This window comes from Labrus bergylta, chromosome 14 (assembly GCF_963930695.1).
Source record: "Labrus bergylta chromosome 14, fLabBer1.1, whole genome shotgun sequence".
Taxonomy (NCBI): domain Eukaryota; kingdom Metazoa; phylum Chordata; class Actinopteri; order Labriformes; family Labridae; genus Labrus; species Labrus bergylta.
Window position 1 is genome coordinate 12,768,247 of NC_089208.1, and position 13,895 is coordinate 12,782,141.

General features: G+C 38.7%; 1 protein-coding gene across 1 annotated transcript in view; it reads right to left on the bottom strand.

Annotated features, from left to right (window-relative positions):
* Positions 1 to 611: 611 nt before the first annotated feature.
* The window catches only part of caln2 (calneuron 2), a 30,076-nt gene continuing 16,792 nt past the window's right edge, over positions 612 to 13,895 (bottom strand). Inside the window, exons 5-6 of the mRNA XM_020635606.3 lie at positions 8,298 to 8,451; positions 612 to 3,606 (exon numbers count right to left, since the gene is read on the bottom strand). Coding sequence (XP_020491262.1) covers positions 3,479 to 3,606; positions 8,298 to 8,451 — 282 coding nt within the window. The 3' untranslated portion in view covers positions 612 to 3,478. The remainder of the gene's footprint in view (positions 3,607 to 8,297; positions 8,452 to 13,895) is intronic.

Consider the following 13,895-nt stretch of genomic DNA (forward strand, 5'->3'; position numbering starts at 1 on the left):
CTGGATCCAACATAATAGATCTCCTTTAAGAGGCCTCAGTGTTGTGGTCACGTATGATCTTGTTGGTCCTGTTTTACTTGGTCTTGTTGTATGATAGTTTGTATCATGTATTGTTCTGTCTTTAAGTGGTGTGTTTGTATCAGTTGTTCAATGCCTATCTAGGGACGAGCATTGTAAATTAGCTTAGGCTTTAAATGCTGGAGTGTGTGGCAACAGTTTCCTTGCTCTGTACTTGTCCCTATACAAAGAAACGTGAAATAAATAAACGTCAGAGCAATGATCTCCTTTATTTCTACTGACAAGAAGAAACAGCAGGGATGCTCAGTGAAAACATGCTGAGCTGTCATTCTATTTTTGGGGTTGGTATTTTAGATGACACTATGATTATGATAACAAGTGACAAGTACAGCAACAAGCCAACTTTAACTAGTGAAAAAAACTGCTCAACTGCCTCCGAGAACTGAAGGGCATGTGTAATTTAGGTGGCTTATATAAGAAGGTAAAACCTTCTCATGATGCTGGGGAGCATTGTATCATCATTTTTGTATTGTACATGTTGGCATCACGCCAAAGAACAAACATCTTACACAAGCAAACACAAATTCCTTAAGTTTTTTATCAAAACAATATTTTATTGCATAAACATATATGGATATAATTTTTTTGATTAAACAGATTGAACTCATTATTTGCATTTTTAAATATCCATTCAGTGGGTGACTATTGCTGTTTTCTTTCTCCTTTTTCTAAGCAGCATGCCAAGGTGGTATTACATAATATTTGTGTTTCGTCTTTATCTCTATACAATCTACAAGGTAAAAACGTGTTTGGTTTCAAACAAATCTCAAAAGCAACTCTCAAAACCATCAAAGTCATGATCTGAACCGTCCTGTTACAGATGTACAGTGTAATGATGTAAACTTCAAAAGTGTTGGTAAAAGGTATTTGACATGATTCCTCCCCTCACATTACCATGCAAGGATGTCTAAATGGCACACTTATTAGAGGACTGTTAAGATAAGTGGTCTATGCTGGTTTCAAAAGGACCATGACTCTTATAGACAAAGGTGAAAACATGGTCCACCGGTCAGTGTGCTGAGAATATCAAAGACATAGAGTGACTTACAAGGATAAGTGTAGCATACATTATACAGCAGTTTATACTGGACAATGAGACAGTGAGAACATTCCATAGAAAAGTAATGTGAATAAAACATCATTTAAACTGTCCACAGAAAAGACCCATAGAGACTCAACCCAAAGATGACGTGAAACAGAGAAGAAGATGATGACGTTGATGGTGTGACCTTGAATTTGCATATTTATGAAAATGCCCTCTCCTGCACTCTGATTTGATTAATAGCTGGTAGAAACTAGAAAAATGGCTATTACAGTATAAACTGGAGAGTCAAATATGTTACAGTAGTACATACATTAGAACCAAGGCTGTGCCACCACAAACAAAGGTTAAATTGATTTCCCCGTCTATCAAAGACGTGAAAATCGAAACAACGACATGCATACTGATATACAGTATAATACATTTTGCTGTGATACTTGATCAGGCAAAGCTTTTTTTGTTTTTTTTGTTTAACGAACCCCTCTCCTCTTAAAGTCCTCTTTACTATTTACTCTAACAGCATATAAACTCACTTATTTTCACATTTTGTTTGATTGAAATATCCAGTTTCGCTTTTAATCCATCCTGCAAAACACATGAATAAATAAATAATTTTCAAGGGGAGCACCATGCACTTTAAGAATCCACATATGCTGATTTAATGGGATACAACGATGAAAGAATTCATTGAACATCAACAGGTGACTTTTAAAAGGCATCTATACGCTAATGGTGGAATAAATGTCACAATATAAAAGAAACATATATCAATGACCTCCGTTCATAAAAAAATAGTTGTGTTTACTCTACTTACCTGCCCTGACTCTTAAAAAGTAAAAGAAACAACCCAAAGATTGGAAATGAACTAACAATGAAAGAAGAGAAACTGAGACATGTCTTTATCACCCAGCTCTACACCCTCATGAAACAACACATTTTCATACTAACATTGAATCTGTGGTGCATTAGAGGAAGTGGAGCATTATTGTAAGCCCCTACAAATTTTCTTCCCAAATAGGTTTGTTCCATTTCAGTGCTATCAGGACGGACCACTAAACAGTTATTACCCCAGAAACTACAACAGTTGAAGTAACACAAATACAGACAATACTGCCACAGACATAAGACATATCAAAGCTCACCTCTGAACACCTTGAAAACAGTGTTGTTCAGGCCTTTAGCTGCAGTTCCTATTTTGATCACTAGACAGCAGCCTTTTCTAGGAAAACAGCTGTGTCAACAGTATATCACAGCTCTGCTGTATATCCCTGATTTATCTCACAAGTTTCTACCCCTCATACATTCTGCTGTTGATATAATAATACAATACACAAGCTTAGCAGTAGCCTACTATATGTAACAATAAATCCATGAAAAATGAAGACATGTTTGTTATGGCAGTGTAAATACTGCATGCTTTTGTATGGTTTTTGTCCACCAAAGCTGGGCAGTATAACAATGATATGCTGAAACATGTAGTTGTGAAACAGTGCATTATTAAACATACTCTATTACAGCCTGGTCCCGTTGTTTTTCAACAAAACCATAGCTTCTTTGTCATTAGATGTCTATTTTTCAACCTTCTCACATTTACAAAGCACTGTCTTTAACACATCAGCCAATGAATCACTAAACCTTTAAGTCACAAGACTTAACAGTAGAGTTAGTGGGACACGTGTGATTGATCAGTGGCCCCTCACTGGGTATTAACTTGTGCTCCTTGTAAATACAAACAAAGACTAAAAGTGCAGTAAGATATGAGAACTCTATGATGTGGATGTTTTACAAAGAGTGTGATTTATTACCTGAACACATGAGAGGTGAGGGATTTACTGGTAATAGACATTTTAATACTGTGCTGACATTCAGTGCCCACATTCACTCAGGTCACATTCAACGCAACTTCTCTTGGGGTTAATATGTAGATACTTTTACAGACTAACTATTAGAAATATTACTTTCTTTTTTTTTATTAGAATGGCTCAAAGCACCTGAAAAATATATTGGGTAATAAGAAAATAAGGTTTAAAGGTTGGTCTTGGTATTAAAAACAACAGAAGAAATCATACTACTCACCTAACAATAAATATATAAAACATAATACTTTTCCAGTTCAGGTGTCAGAAAGTCCAGTAACATTACATGGTGACATCTTTAATGCTGAATAAACATATATCGTCATTAAATCACATTGTCTGCTTCTACAAGGAAAGTTGAACTTAAATCATAGAGAACGAAAATACATCAATTGTTTAGAGAAGTGCTTGGTCTGTGGCTGGTCCAGCTTTGGCTGTAAAGACAAGAAAGATGTGAGGTCATGGCTGTTCTGTCCACTCCCCATGCTCACAGTGCAAGTGGTTACTCCATGCCATTTCGCAGCATCTGATTGGCTGCGATTAGCATGACACTGATGATGAAAGCCATAGCAAAGGCGCAGATCAGGCTTTTCCTCACACACGTCTGACGGTTCTTCTTCTTAGGATGGACTGAAAGAAGAGAAAAAAATGTTCTTTTAACATTTCATGTGTTAGTGATCACTTAATTACTTCGTCGTTAAACATTTTACCCACATGTCTGTGAAGAGGTAAAGTTGGAACTGTAAGTAACTACTGGTAGCAAAATGAATCAGCTAGCCTGGCTCTTTGCAAAGGCTTCATCATTGCTCACTTTTCTTTTCTTTTTTAAATATCTTGCACATTCATACTACAGGGTCACTGCTCCCAGTCAAGAACTTGTCTCACAATACACTATGAAAAAGCATTAGTGAGTGATTTGTAGTGATAAGTAGTTATTTGATGGAAAGATTTGATTTTCAGATTGTTTGTCCTGACCAGGGGGAGACATTTTTTATTGTTTCTAGTCTCATTAGTGAGCTAGGCTAATCACATCCAAGACATGCTCCTTTTTTATTGCACAGGCATTTGTATGATAATATTGGATAAAACTCTTGAACTTGCTGCTGCCTGTCTTTGCCACTCTTGTAAATTAGATTTTTAGAGGTTTTCCCTGTTTGAATACAATTCAAATTTGTAACGTAAATTGTTCTTGCACTTACTGAAATGTAAAGTTTGTCTTGGTAAATGTCTGCGTCATGTTTTCAAAGGTACAATTCTAGGTGTGAGACCTTCTACCCCCCAAGACATACTCTCTATTAAAAGAAGAAGAGGAGTAGAGACAGATGTGTCCTCCAACAGGCCTTGCAGAAAGAGCTACAACTAAAAGTTCCCTCTCTGTCAGCCCCCCTGTCTCAGTTTGTAAGAATCATACACCGCATCAATAAATCAAGTCAGAGCTCTGAGTCATGGATCTAAGAGAGAGAGAGAGAGATAGATGGTTAAAAGGCGCTGGAGTCCCATCGGACAGGAAGAAGATTGGGAAGAAGCAGGCACGAAAGAGGCGAGTTGAGGATGTGGGAAGAGGGTTAAATGTGGAGAGACACGTTTTTTCTTTTAGGTTTTTAAGTCTCTCTTCACATCTTCCTGTTTTCTCTTCATCTTTCTTTATTTTCCCCCTGCCTAGCTTACTGCTCCTCTTTTTACTGTTGTCTTTTGGCTCTCTAACTCCATGTCTCGCCCTTCCTTCAACACAAGAACTTAGTAACAGGGAATGCCAGGCGTGCAGTTTCCTGATCCCTTTTTTAGCCTTTTATCTCCCTCTTCACTGTTCCTTCTTTGCTTAGTTTCACCATTTCCTCATGGCTTTCTCTCTCTCTCTCTCTCTCTCTCTCTCTCTTTCTCTCTCTCTCTCGGTCTCACCGAGACTGTAGACCAGGTCACAGCAGATTTATTAAGACTGTCTGAGTTTACTCTAACATTTGATCCTTCTTCACCTTTGTCCTAGTCAGCCTTTGATATTTTGCATCACAAGGCCATATAGCTTCAGACCATAAACACAGGGTAAGATACAGGTGTTTGATTCTCATTGCTCCCTCAGACATAATAAAATAATAATGTCTTTGTGTTTTAATTTGTCAGTTTAACTTCAGCAACAAAACAACATTCCCGTTACTTGATTTAAGACTCATTGGAATTTAGGCATTACCTTGACCTTTAAATATAATTTGAATTATCATTCAAACATTACATCTGTTTTCTACTGCCTCAGCACACTTGAGCTTTTTTTTATTAGATAGCCATGATACAGAAAAAACTTCTCGGCTGAAGTGCTAGTGTTTCAAAGAAACCCCAACACCTTGTCATTTCACAACTGTACAAAGACTTCAGAACAGGTTTACTTCAGTCTACGGGCTCTCTCTTCTCTTTCCCTTAAAATATTTTCTTTAGTTTATCTATTGACCCCTATGTTGACTTGTAGTTTCCTAAAGTACGTTTTAATAAGACCCTATAACACTGTAGCATTACCATGACAAAATGTGTAGCATGAACAGCTGGAGTGAATTTGACTGTCTATAAACAAATTAGTTTAAAGCAGAATTAAAAAATCTAGGAAACATGCTTAATGGTGATCTTGCTAGGCGTCAAAAGAGAAGATTGATACACATCTCGTAATAATGCCACAATTATGGCGCTGCAACCATGACACCACTGTTTTAGTCTGACAAAAACTGGTTAGGCCTACGGGGGAAAGAGCTAGCTGGCTGACCATTAAGAATTATTAAGAATTCATAAACACACCTTTACCTCAAGCCCACAACTTAACACATTACACCTGGTTTGTAAATCTTACATTTCTGGTTTTACAGTATGTGCTGTTTATAACTGTGTTCTTATCCCCATAAGGTTGCCAGGCAACAAGCAGAAATAGGAAATCAAGACAACGGGCCACATGTCGTCAAGTAGTTCAGCATTAATTAAATAAACAAACAAACAAAAGAAATGTTGGTGATGCGTTTTCTAGGCTTGATTAGAAACATGTTCGAACTTATCTTATTTCAGAGAAGGTGGATCCCCCCCAACCCCCCTGGCCTGCCTCTCATGTTTTTTTTAATGTAGCTATCAAACTGGCAATTAAACATCACTTTCCTTAATCCTCCAAGCTGGTCTGATTTTTCGATTGTCTCGTATAAAAAACAAATAAAAAAAACATTTTCATCAGCACAACACCAAGCCAATGAGTGTAGAGTGTGGTTATTCAGAAGTCCAGAAACAGGCTTGTTTAGGCCAGATTCCACTCATTCATTTAAGCTATCCTCTTGGCTCTTAACCCATGCTATATGAACTGTATGTAAGATGGATGTCTGTATAAAGACAATGATACATATTTACGAGTCTTACTACAGGCAGAAATTTTATTTATTTCTGTCAATACTTGTCATGTGCGGACATTCAGCGTGGCATCTCTCCCTCTCATGTTACGTTCTCTCTGCATGATCCTTTAAAGTGTCATGGAAGGGAGAAGTGTCCAAAGTGCACAGCTTATCCACAGGGGTACCTCAAGGGTCAGTGCTTGGTCACCTTCTCTTCTCCATATACACAAGCTCACTTGGTTCAATAATCCGCTCTCATGGCTTCTCATACCACTGCTATGCTGACGATACCCAGCTCTTCCTGTCATTCCCGCCAAACAATGTTTCAGTCTCAGCAAGAATCTTGTCATGCCTTGCTGATATCTCTAAATGGATGAATGAACGCCACCTTAAACTCAATCTTTCAAAGACTGAGCTCCTTGTCATCCCAGCCAGTCCCTCTATGCAACCACAGATCAATATCCAGCTTGGAACAATCAAACTCATGCCCACAAAGTCTGCCCGGAACCTGGGTGTCATGATTGATGACCAGCTAACTTTTAAGGTTCAAGTAGCCTCGATTGCCTGGTCATGTCGATTTGCCCTGTACAGCATCAGGAAGATCAGACCTTACCTGTCAGAACATGCTACACAGCTCCTGGTACAGGCTCTTGTGATATCACGCATCGACTATTGCAACTCTCTACTGGCAGGTCTTCCTACATGTACTATCAAACCCCTGCAGATGATGCAAAATCGAACAGCAAGACTGGCCTTCAACCTTCCTAAAAGAGCACATACACTGGCTCCCAGTTACTGCTCATATCAAATTTAAAACTCTGCTACTCGCTTACAAAACAGCGACAAAAACGGCTTCTCCTTACTTTAACTCTCTCATCCAAGTCTGCACTCCCTCCTGCCCACTACGCTCTGCCAATGAAAGGCATCTGACCCAACCTTCACAACAGGGTCCTAAGTCTCTGACTAGACTCTTCTCCTCTGTTGCCCCCCGGTGGTGGAATGAACTTCCAAACTCCATTCGATCTGCAGAGTCCCTCTGCACCTTTGAGAAAAAGCTAAAGACCCAGCTCTTTCATGAATACCTACCAATTTAATGACGATGGTCTCGATATTATTGATGATGATAATGATGGTAATGATGATGGTTTTTGTTTGATAACGACAACTTTTAAGATGGTTTCTATACTGATTAGAGCTCTCAAGAACTGCCGTCAATGTTGTGCTTTGCCTCTGTGCAATGCCTGTCAGCACCTGTGTGTCCAATCGGACTCAAAGCTGATCGTTTGCTCTTACTGACATTGTTCCCTTTTTTCTAGATCCTTGCTTGTGTTGTTCTTACTCTCTGATGTACGTCGCTTTGGATAAAAGCGTCTGCTAAGTGAATTGTAGAATGTTGCCTAATTGAAACTCTCTCTTTTTCTTTCTTTCTTTTCTTTCTTTTCTTTTTTTTCTGTAGTTTTGCTGCTAATCTTTATTTATGGTATTTAATACCTAGTAATGAACATATATAAGTATTTTATTTCCTATTTTGGAGTATTTGGTACAGTTGTGAATGTGTACTCGTGAGAAAAACGAATGAGAATAATTACAGGCAAACAAGTGTATTACCCCAAATTGTCATAATATTCCTTAGTGAATTAGGCTGTAGTATTTAAATGAAGCTTAGTTGTATTTAGGGAAGTGTCGCTTCTCTGTAGAAGATAACTTTGGTCGGGTTGAATAGTGTTATCATGATTGTGTATTATGTTATTTATTTGTTATACACGTTATTGTTAAAACATCTTGGTGTCTGGTGTCTATGGGTTTCATGCTGCTTTTACCTTAGTCTCATCTGTGAAAGAGGATTCAATCTAAATGTGACTTTCTAATAAAATAAAGTTATTTTTATCATATTAATTACAGTTTTAAATTACTCTAGTATTACTTTAGTATGATTATGGGTATTTATAAGATAAAGGACAGTCTCCTCACCTCCCTCATACTCGGGGCAGTTCCCTGAGGTTTCATTGAGGCTCTCCTCCTCTGTGATGATGATGTTCTCTATGTCCTTCATTGTCAGGTGGTCCCGGAAGGCGTGGAACAGCACCTGCTTCAGCTCATCCAGAGACAGCTGCTGCATGTCAAACTGCAGGGGCACACAGCAATCAATGCAGAAAGACAGTCATCCACAGACCGGTTTTATGAGTCAAGATAAATATAGAAGATAAGAATGAGGTGTGAAATGCACAAGCTGCAAGAAATGATGGCATGTTTGAATTTCTATTTTATTGCCTGAATGTCTAATGTGCAGGTACAGCATGCAAGTAGGGAAGGTGTTGTTTGTAATAGCAGCATGTTTGGCTGTGCATAACTGGTGCTATTTTTGGTTGCCTGAATCAGTATGCAAACCTGTGCATGCCTTGATACCTCCTCAATTACTTCCTTGTAGGTGGTTACATTCTAAGTTGTGTGTTCAGGTTTGTGTTTAAAAGGATTTATGGGGCTCACACAAATCACTGATTTAAATTCTTCTATTCCCCGTCCAACCTTCCCAAAACATCACATCTTTCTCGTTTGCAGCAGACTCCCTCACAATACATTGAAAAACATGCAACCTCTAGATTATTAACTTCACGACAGCCGCAAATACAATCAGTTGCTTGTTTGGTATAACAGATGGACATACTGAGGCCGACTAGGCAGAGAGGAGGAAAATAAAGGGTTTGATCTAGAGAGGAGGATAGAGATTCTGAGAGATTAGAAAAATAAGAAAGAGAGTTGAGGTCAGAGCATACTGAGATGGAAAAGTAGTGTGAGACACAGATGGAGGAAACAGAACTGGCAGACAATTGAAGAGACATAAACGACTGGTGATGGTGATGGTGAAGAGGAGATGCTCATTTCAACCAGGAAACAAAAATCCTGCTTCATGCCTCATTACAATGCACACTAAATGCTAATGACAGCATCTTTCATGTTTGACCACCTTGAGTAACGCAACAGATTGTTTACTGAAAAGAACTAAAGACTGGGTACCATACCAGCCAAAGTGTGACCATCAATAAACAAAACAATATTGAGGTCACTTTTTTTTGTTTACTTTAATATTGAGAGACACACATTTGTGTACAATATTATTAATCAAAGATTTTTTTTTTTTTAACTATTCACATTTATGTCCATTAATGTAGCTAAAGCAAGAAATCAATTAGCATAAGTTAGCATAAAGACTTGAAACAAGGGGAAAAATGTAGCCATCAGTAACTGTCTAACAGCATCACAAAGCTAGCTAGAAAACACCTAACATCATGTTTGTTTATATAAAAAACAAATTAAAAAAAAAAACAGTACTTGTAGCCTACTGGGTCTATAGGCTGAAGTAGCCGTGACTTTCTGGAGTCTTGCCTCTCATACATCCAGTTGAAGGCGGGTTCACTAGCAAGGACCACACCACAACACACAACAATATGTGTTTTAGATATTTTATGATTATATGAATGCTGAGACAGATGAATGTATGTTGACATAATGATTATGGTGGAAGAGGATATTGTCAGTTGGCTGGTCTGAGAGGTTGCACTGAATGCCAGGCAGAGGGAGACTTAGGATGGGGGTTCAGTCTCAGGCATAATTCTGCCGAGCTGATCACAGCCCAGACTGTGCTTAAAATTAGACAAACAAGATCAAGGGGTGAGGAAGGAGGGTGGATGGATGAATGAGAGGAAAGGAAGGGAGGGTGGGTCGAAGAACTGAGACAAACATAGTAGGTATAGGTAGGCTTGTCAGGTGATTTAAAGTGTGCTTGGTTTGGTCCTTCTCCTGAACCCAAGTTAAAATATGAACTTATGGTCCTGTTACGCCTTGTCTGCAATGTGTAACACACGCAGGCATAATGGTGCAATGAAGTTGTTATGCCCCCGAGCAGGAATTGGAGGTAGTAATGGGGCATAACCGGGGTGAGACGGTGGCAATGCGTAAGGTTGGAGCCAGCAGGGCTAAACAGAGGGTGTGTGTGTGTCTGAAGGTGTGCATCACCGCAGTGTCAAGTCAAATCACACAATAAGACACCAATATTAAGCTGTTGCGGATAATCTATGTAAAAAAAGTGTAAAGGGATGTTTTATGGGTTACTGTGGAGTTACCAGACACTAGACACTCCAGACAGTCACTGCTCTAAGATAACAAATTGTCCAACATTAAACACCCAGCGATTTTTTTTCAGATACTATCCAAAAAGTAACAAGCAGACATTTTAATGTTATTAAATATTGAGTCATTTATTTGTATACACATGTCTGAATCTGCACACTGATGCACACATAAAGGGCTAAACAAATGTGCAAAGATTCCAATTTAACCAATCAGGCTGGTTGTAAACCACAAAAGGCAGCCTAAATGAAAAAAAACAAACACACAACTTAAATAGAAAACTTTGAACAACATTGAAGTAAATGTAAAATAAATATAGAAGGACACAATTATATTAATAATTAACCATAAATAAAAATAATAAAGTCTGGTCTACTGTCAAACCACTCACCCACACACACACCCCCACACACCCCCACACAGATACCAGACATCCCCAAACACACACACACAACAATACTTTGATGCATCACCACAAATACCATGAATCAATATTATTGACAAGGCCCATCGAGCACATTGGTTATGTTTTTGTCCATTTTCATTTCAGTATTGTTATTTCCTGCTTTATTTTGTTCCCACCCTAGTCTCTGTCTTCCAGATCCTGCTCCTCTTGTTTTCCCACCTTGTGTGCTCCTGCCCTGATTGTGCTCACCTGTGTCTCGTTATCCCCTGATTGTCTGTGTATATAATCCCTGTGTGTCCTCCGTAATGTTGTCTGTTAGTTGTGTGTTCTCTTGTTCCTAGTGATTTTTAACCATTGCTTGACTTGTGTTTTTTTTGCCTTTTGCTGACCCCTTTGGATTGGTTTGCACCACTGCCTGTGTTTGAGGTGTAACTTAAATGCTGAGGGCTGAGGCTAATTGACAAACAGTTTAGATGAGGGGCAAGTTAATGAAGGGTAGTAGAAGAGGTTTCCACTGTAAGGTTCTTTATTCCAAACAATTTCACCTTCATTTGTCAGGTATTGTTTTCTGTTCAAGAGCAATAAAGTATGACAATTAATTGTTTTCCTTGTTAACAGAAATCTAAATAATTCTAAACAAGCACACATTTATCCTTAAAATTAGGACGTATTAATTGAACAATACATCAAGTCTGCCAAAGCATGACAAACAAACTGAATCACCAAACTCATTAACTTAAACAATAACTCAATTGTGGATGCACTAAGCAAAGAAAGATGGAAACAGGTCTTGTCAGATGGAGAGCAAACTGAGCAATATGGGCTCTCATCCTGTTCCTGAGAGACCTGATTTGGGTGAGTGGATTCACCTGTGGCTGATTGCTGCAGCCAGCACAGGTGTGTTTGGTGCGCCTGCTTGAGCTCAGGGAATCAATATGGAGTTAGATCAGTCTCAATTTTCACAAATGCACACATAAGGATTCACAAATGTATTTCAATGCACACACAAATATATTTAATTCTATATAAATGTAAAACAAATCCACAAATAAAAAAACAAGATTCACAAATGTATTTCTGATTCACACACAAATATTTATAGTTTTGTATATATGTAATAGAAATCCACAAATATATAAACTGGTCAGTCTGCATTTACAAACTGTTTGTCATTTGTGAACCTCACTGCATTTGTGTGTGGGACTTTTGAGACTCCCCTGCCGTGGTTAGAGTCACAAATGCATTTTGTTCAGCAGGGTAATGTCTGTAGCCAATCAGATGTCTCCTTCTACATTTGTGAATCTTGTTTTTTTATTTGTGGATTTGTTTTACATTTATATAGAATTAAATATATTTGTGTGTGCATTGAAATACATTTGTGAATCCTTATGTGTGCATTTGTGAAAACTGAGACTGATCTAACTCCATAAATCAAGGCAGACATGAAATCTCAACAGACTGTTTACCTGCACTGATCTAGACTGTGTATTAAATCTCTGCCTTTTTTCTTTTTGAAGGGCCTTACTTTTACTCTCGGTTCCTTTTAAATAGCAAAAAATACTTTAAAAGATTAAGCTTACTAATATGTTCAGATTCTGTTTAAAATTAGTTTGCAAATGTTGTGCAAAGCAGCCCTACATTTTCAACAATGTGTACTTTTTTGTCTTTAACGCTTGTTTTAAACATGTCATTTAACTTCTTACTTTAAGTTTTACTGTTACTTCATATTTAAAGTTCTACTGCTCTGACTCATACGACCTTGTTGGGCACTCTAGGCCAGAGGGACAGGGAGTGGCAGTAGTTGGAGGGCCTGATTCTGCCTTCTTGCCAAAGCTGTCTCTGCTTTGAATGGATTCTGGGAATTGGAGGATAAAAAAACTTGTTGGACTCCAGCTGCAGGACAGACAACATGACAGCTCAGAACAGCAGCACGAAGAAATAACAATGTTCCTGTCTGTCTGTCTGTCTGAGGGGAGGAAAGCCACAGCGGAGCCATAACCTGTTAGAAACCTAGAGAGTGATGAGATTTCTCCTCCTGCCCGGTCTCTGAAGGACACAGATATCAACACACACACACACACACACACACACACACACACACACACACACACACACACACACACACACACACACACACACACACACACACACACACACACACACACACACACACACACACACACACACACACACTTGACGCAACAATTCAGGAGTTTTTTCCTGTCAGAGTTTTTTGTCTTTCACTGAATTAATTCAAACATATAATGTGTGTCTATGTGCGTGCCGATGAGTGTGCGTGTGACAGGAAAACAGCATGAGATTGTGTTCAGTGACCGGTGAGATACTGAAGGAGCCAGGACACATCAATCAGAAGAACAGGTGCTCACACACTGTCCCTCCTGTCTAATCCCACCTGCCCTCGTACAGCAGACGCTCGTTTCGTCTTCTGACCCTTCTCCAAAGAGTCACCCAGAGTGACAAACTACAAGCATAGTCTTTTTTTCTGCACCATTCAAGTGAATTTATACAGAAAGATATGCGTTTGTACCCTTTAAGCACACACAATTATATCCTCATAGAAGACACGTCTTGGTATCAAATTGCAGGTAAAACAGGTAAGATTACATTTGTACAATAACAGCATGAGACTAAAACCATCCACAAATGAATAATAGATAAACTAGACCCACAGAGACAGAATCAATCACAGTGGAAGGGGATGTTATGAGAGACGATTCCTAAAAATATCAACAGATTTTGTCAATCTGAAGCAAAATGTGCCACAGGCTCTGTCCCAGTCACTTCTCAGAGACCAGTGTTAAAATAACTGCTCATACACATACTGCACTTTGGAAGGAAAACATCCACCAAATGGTAGTTCTTATGTAACACAGACACCATGTTTTTTTAATGACTATATTTGGCATCACTGATCATCCTATGAACATTGCACACTGTCTCAACAGATGCAGACAGCAGTGATAAGCCTGCCACTAGCCTTTCTCTGCTTCTGTCAGATTACATGTTACTCTGCT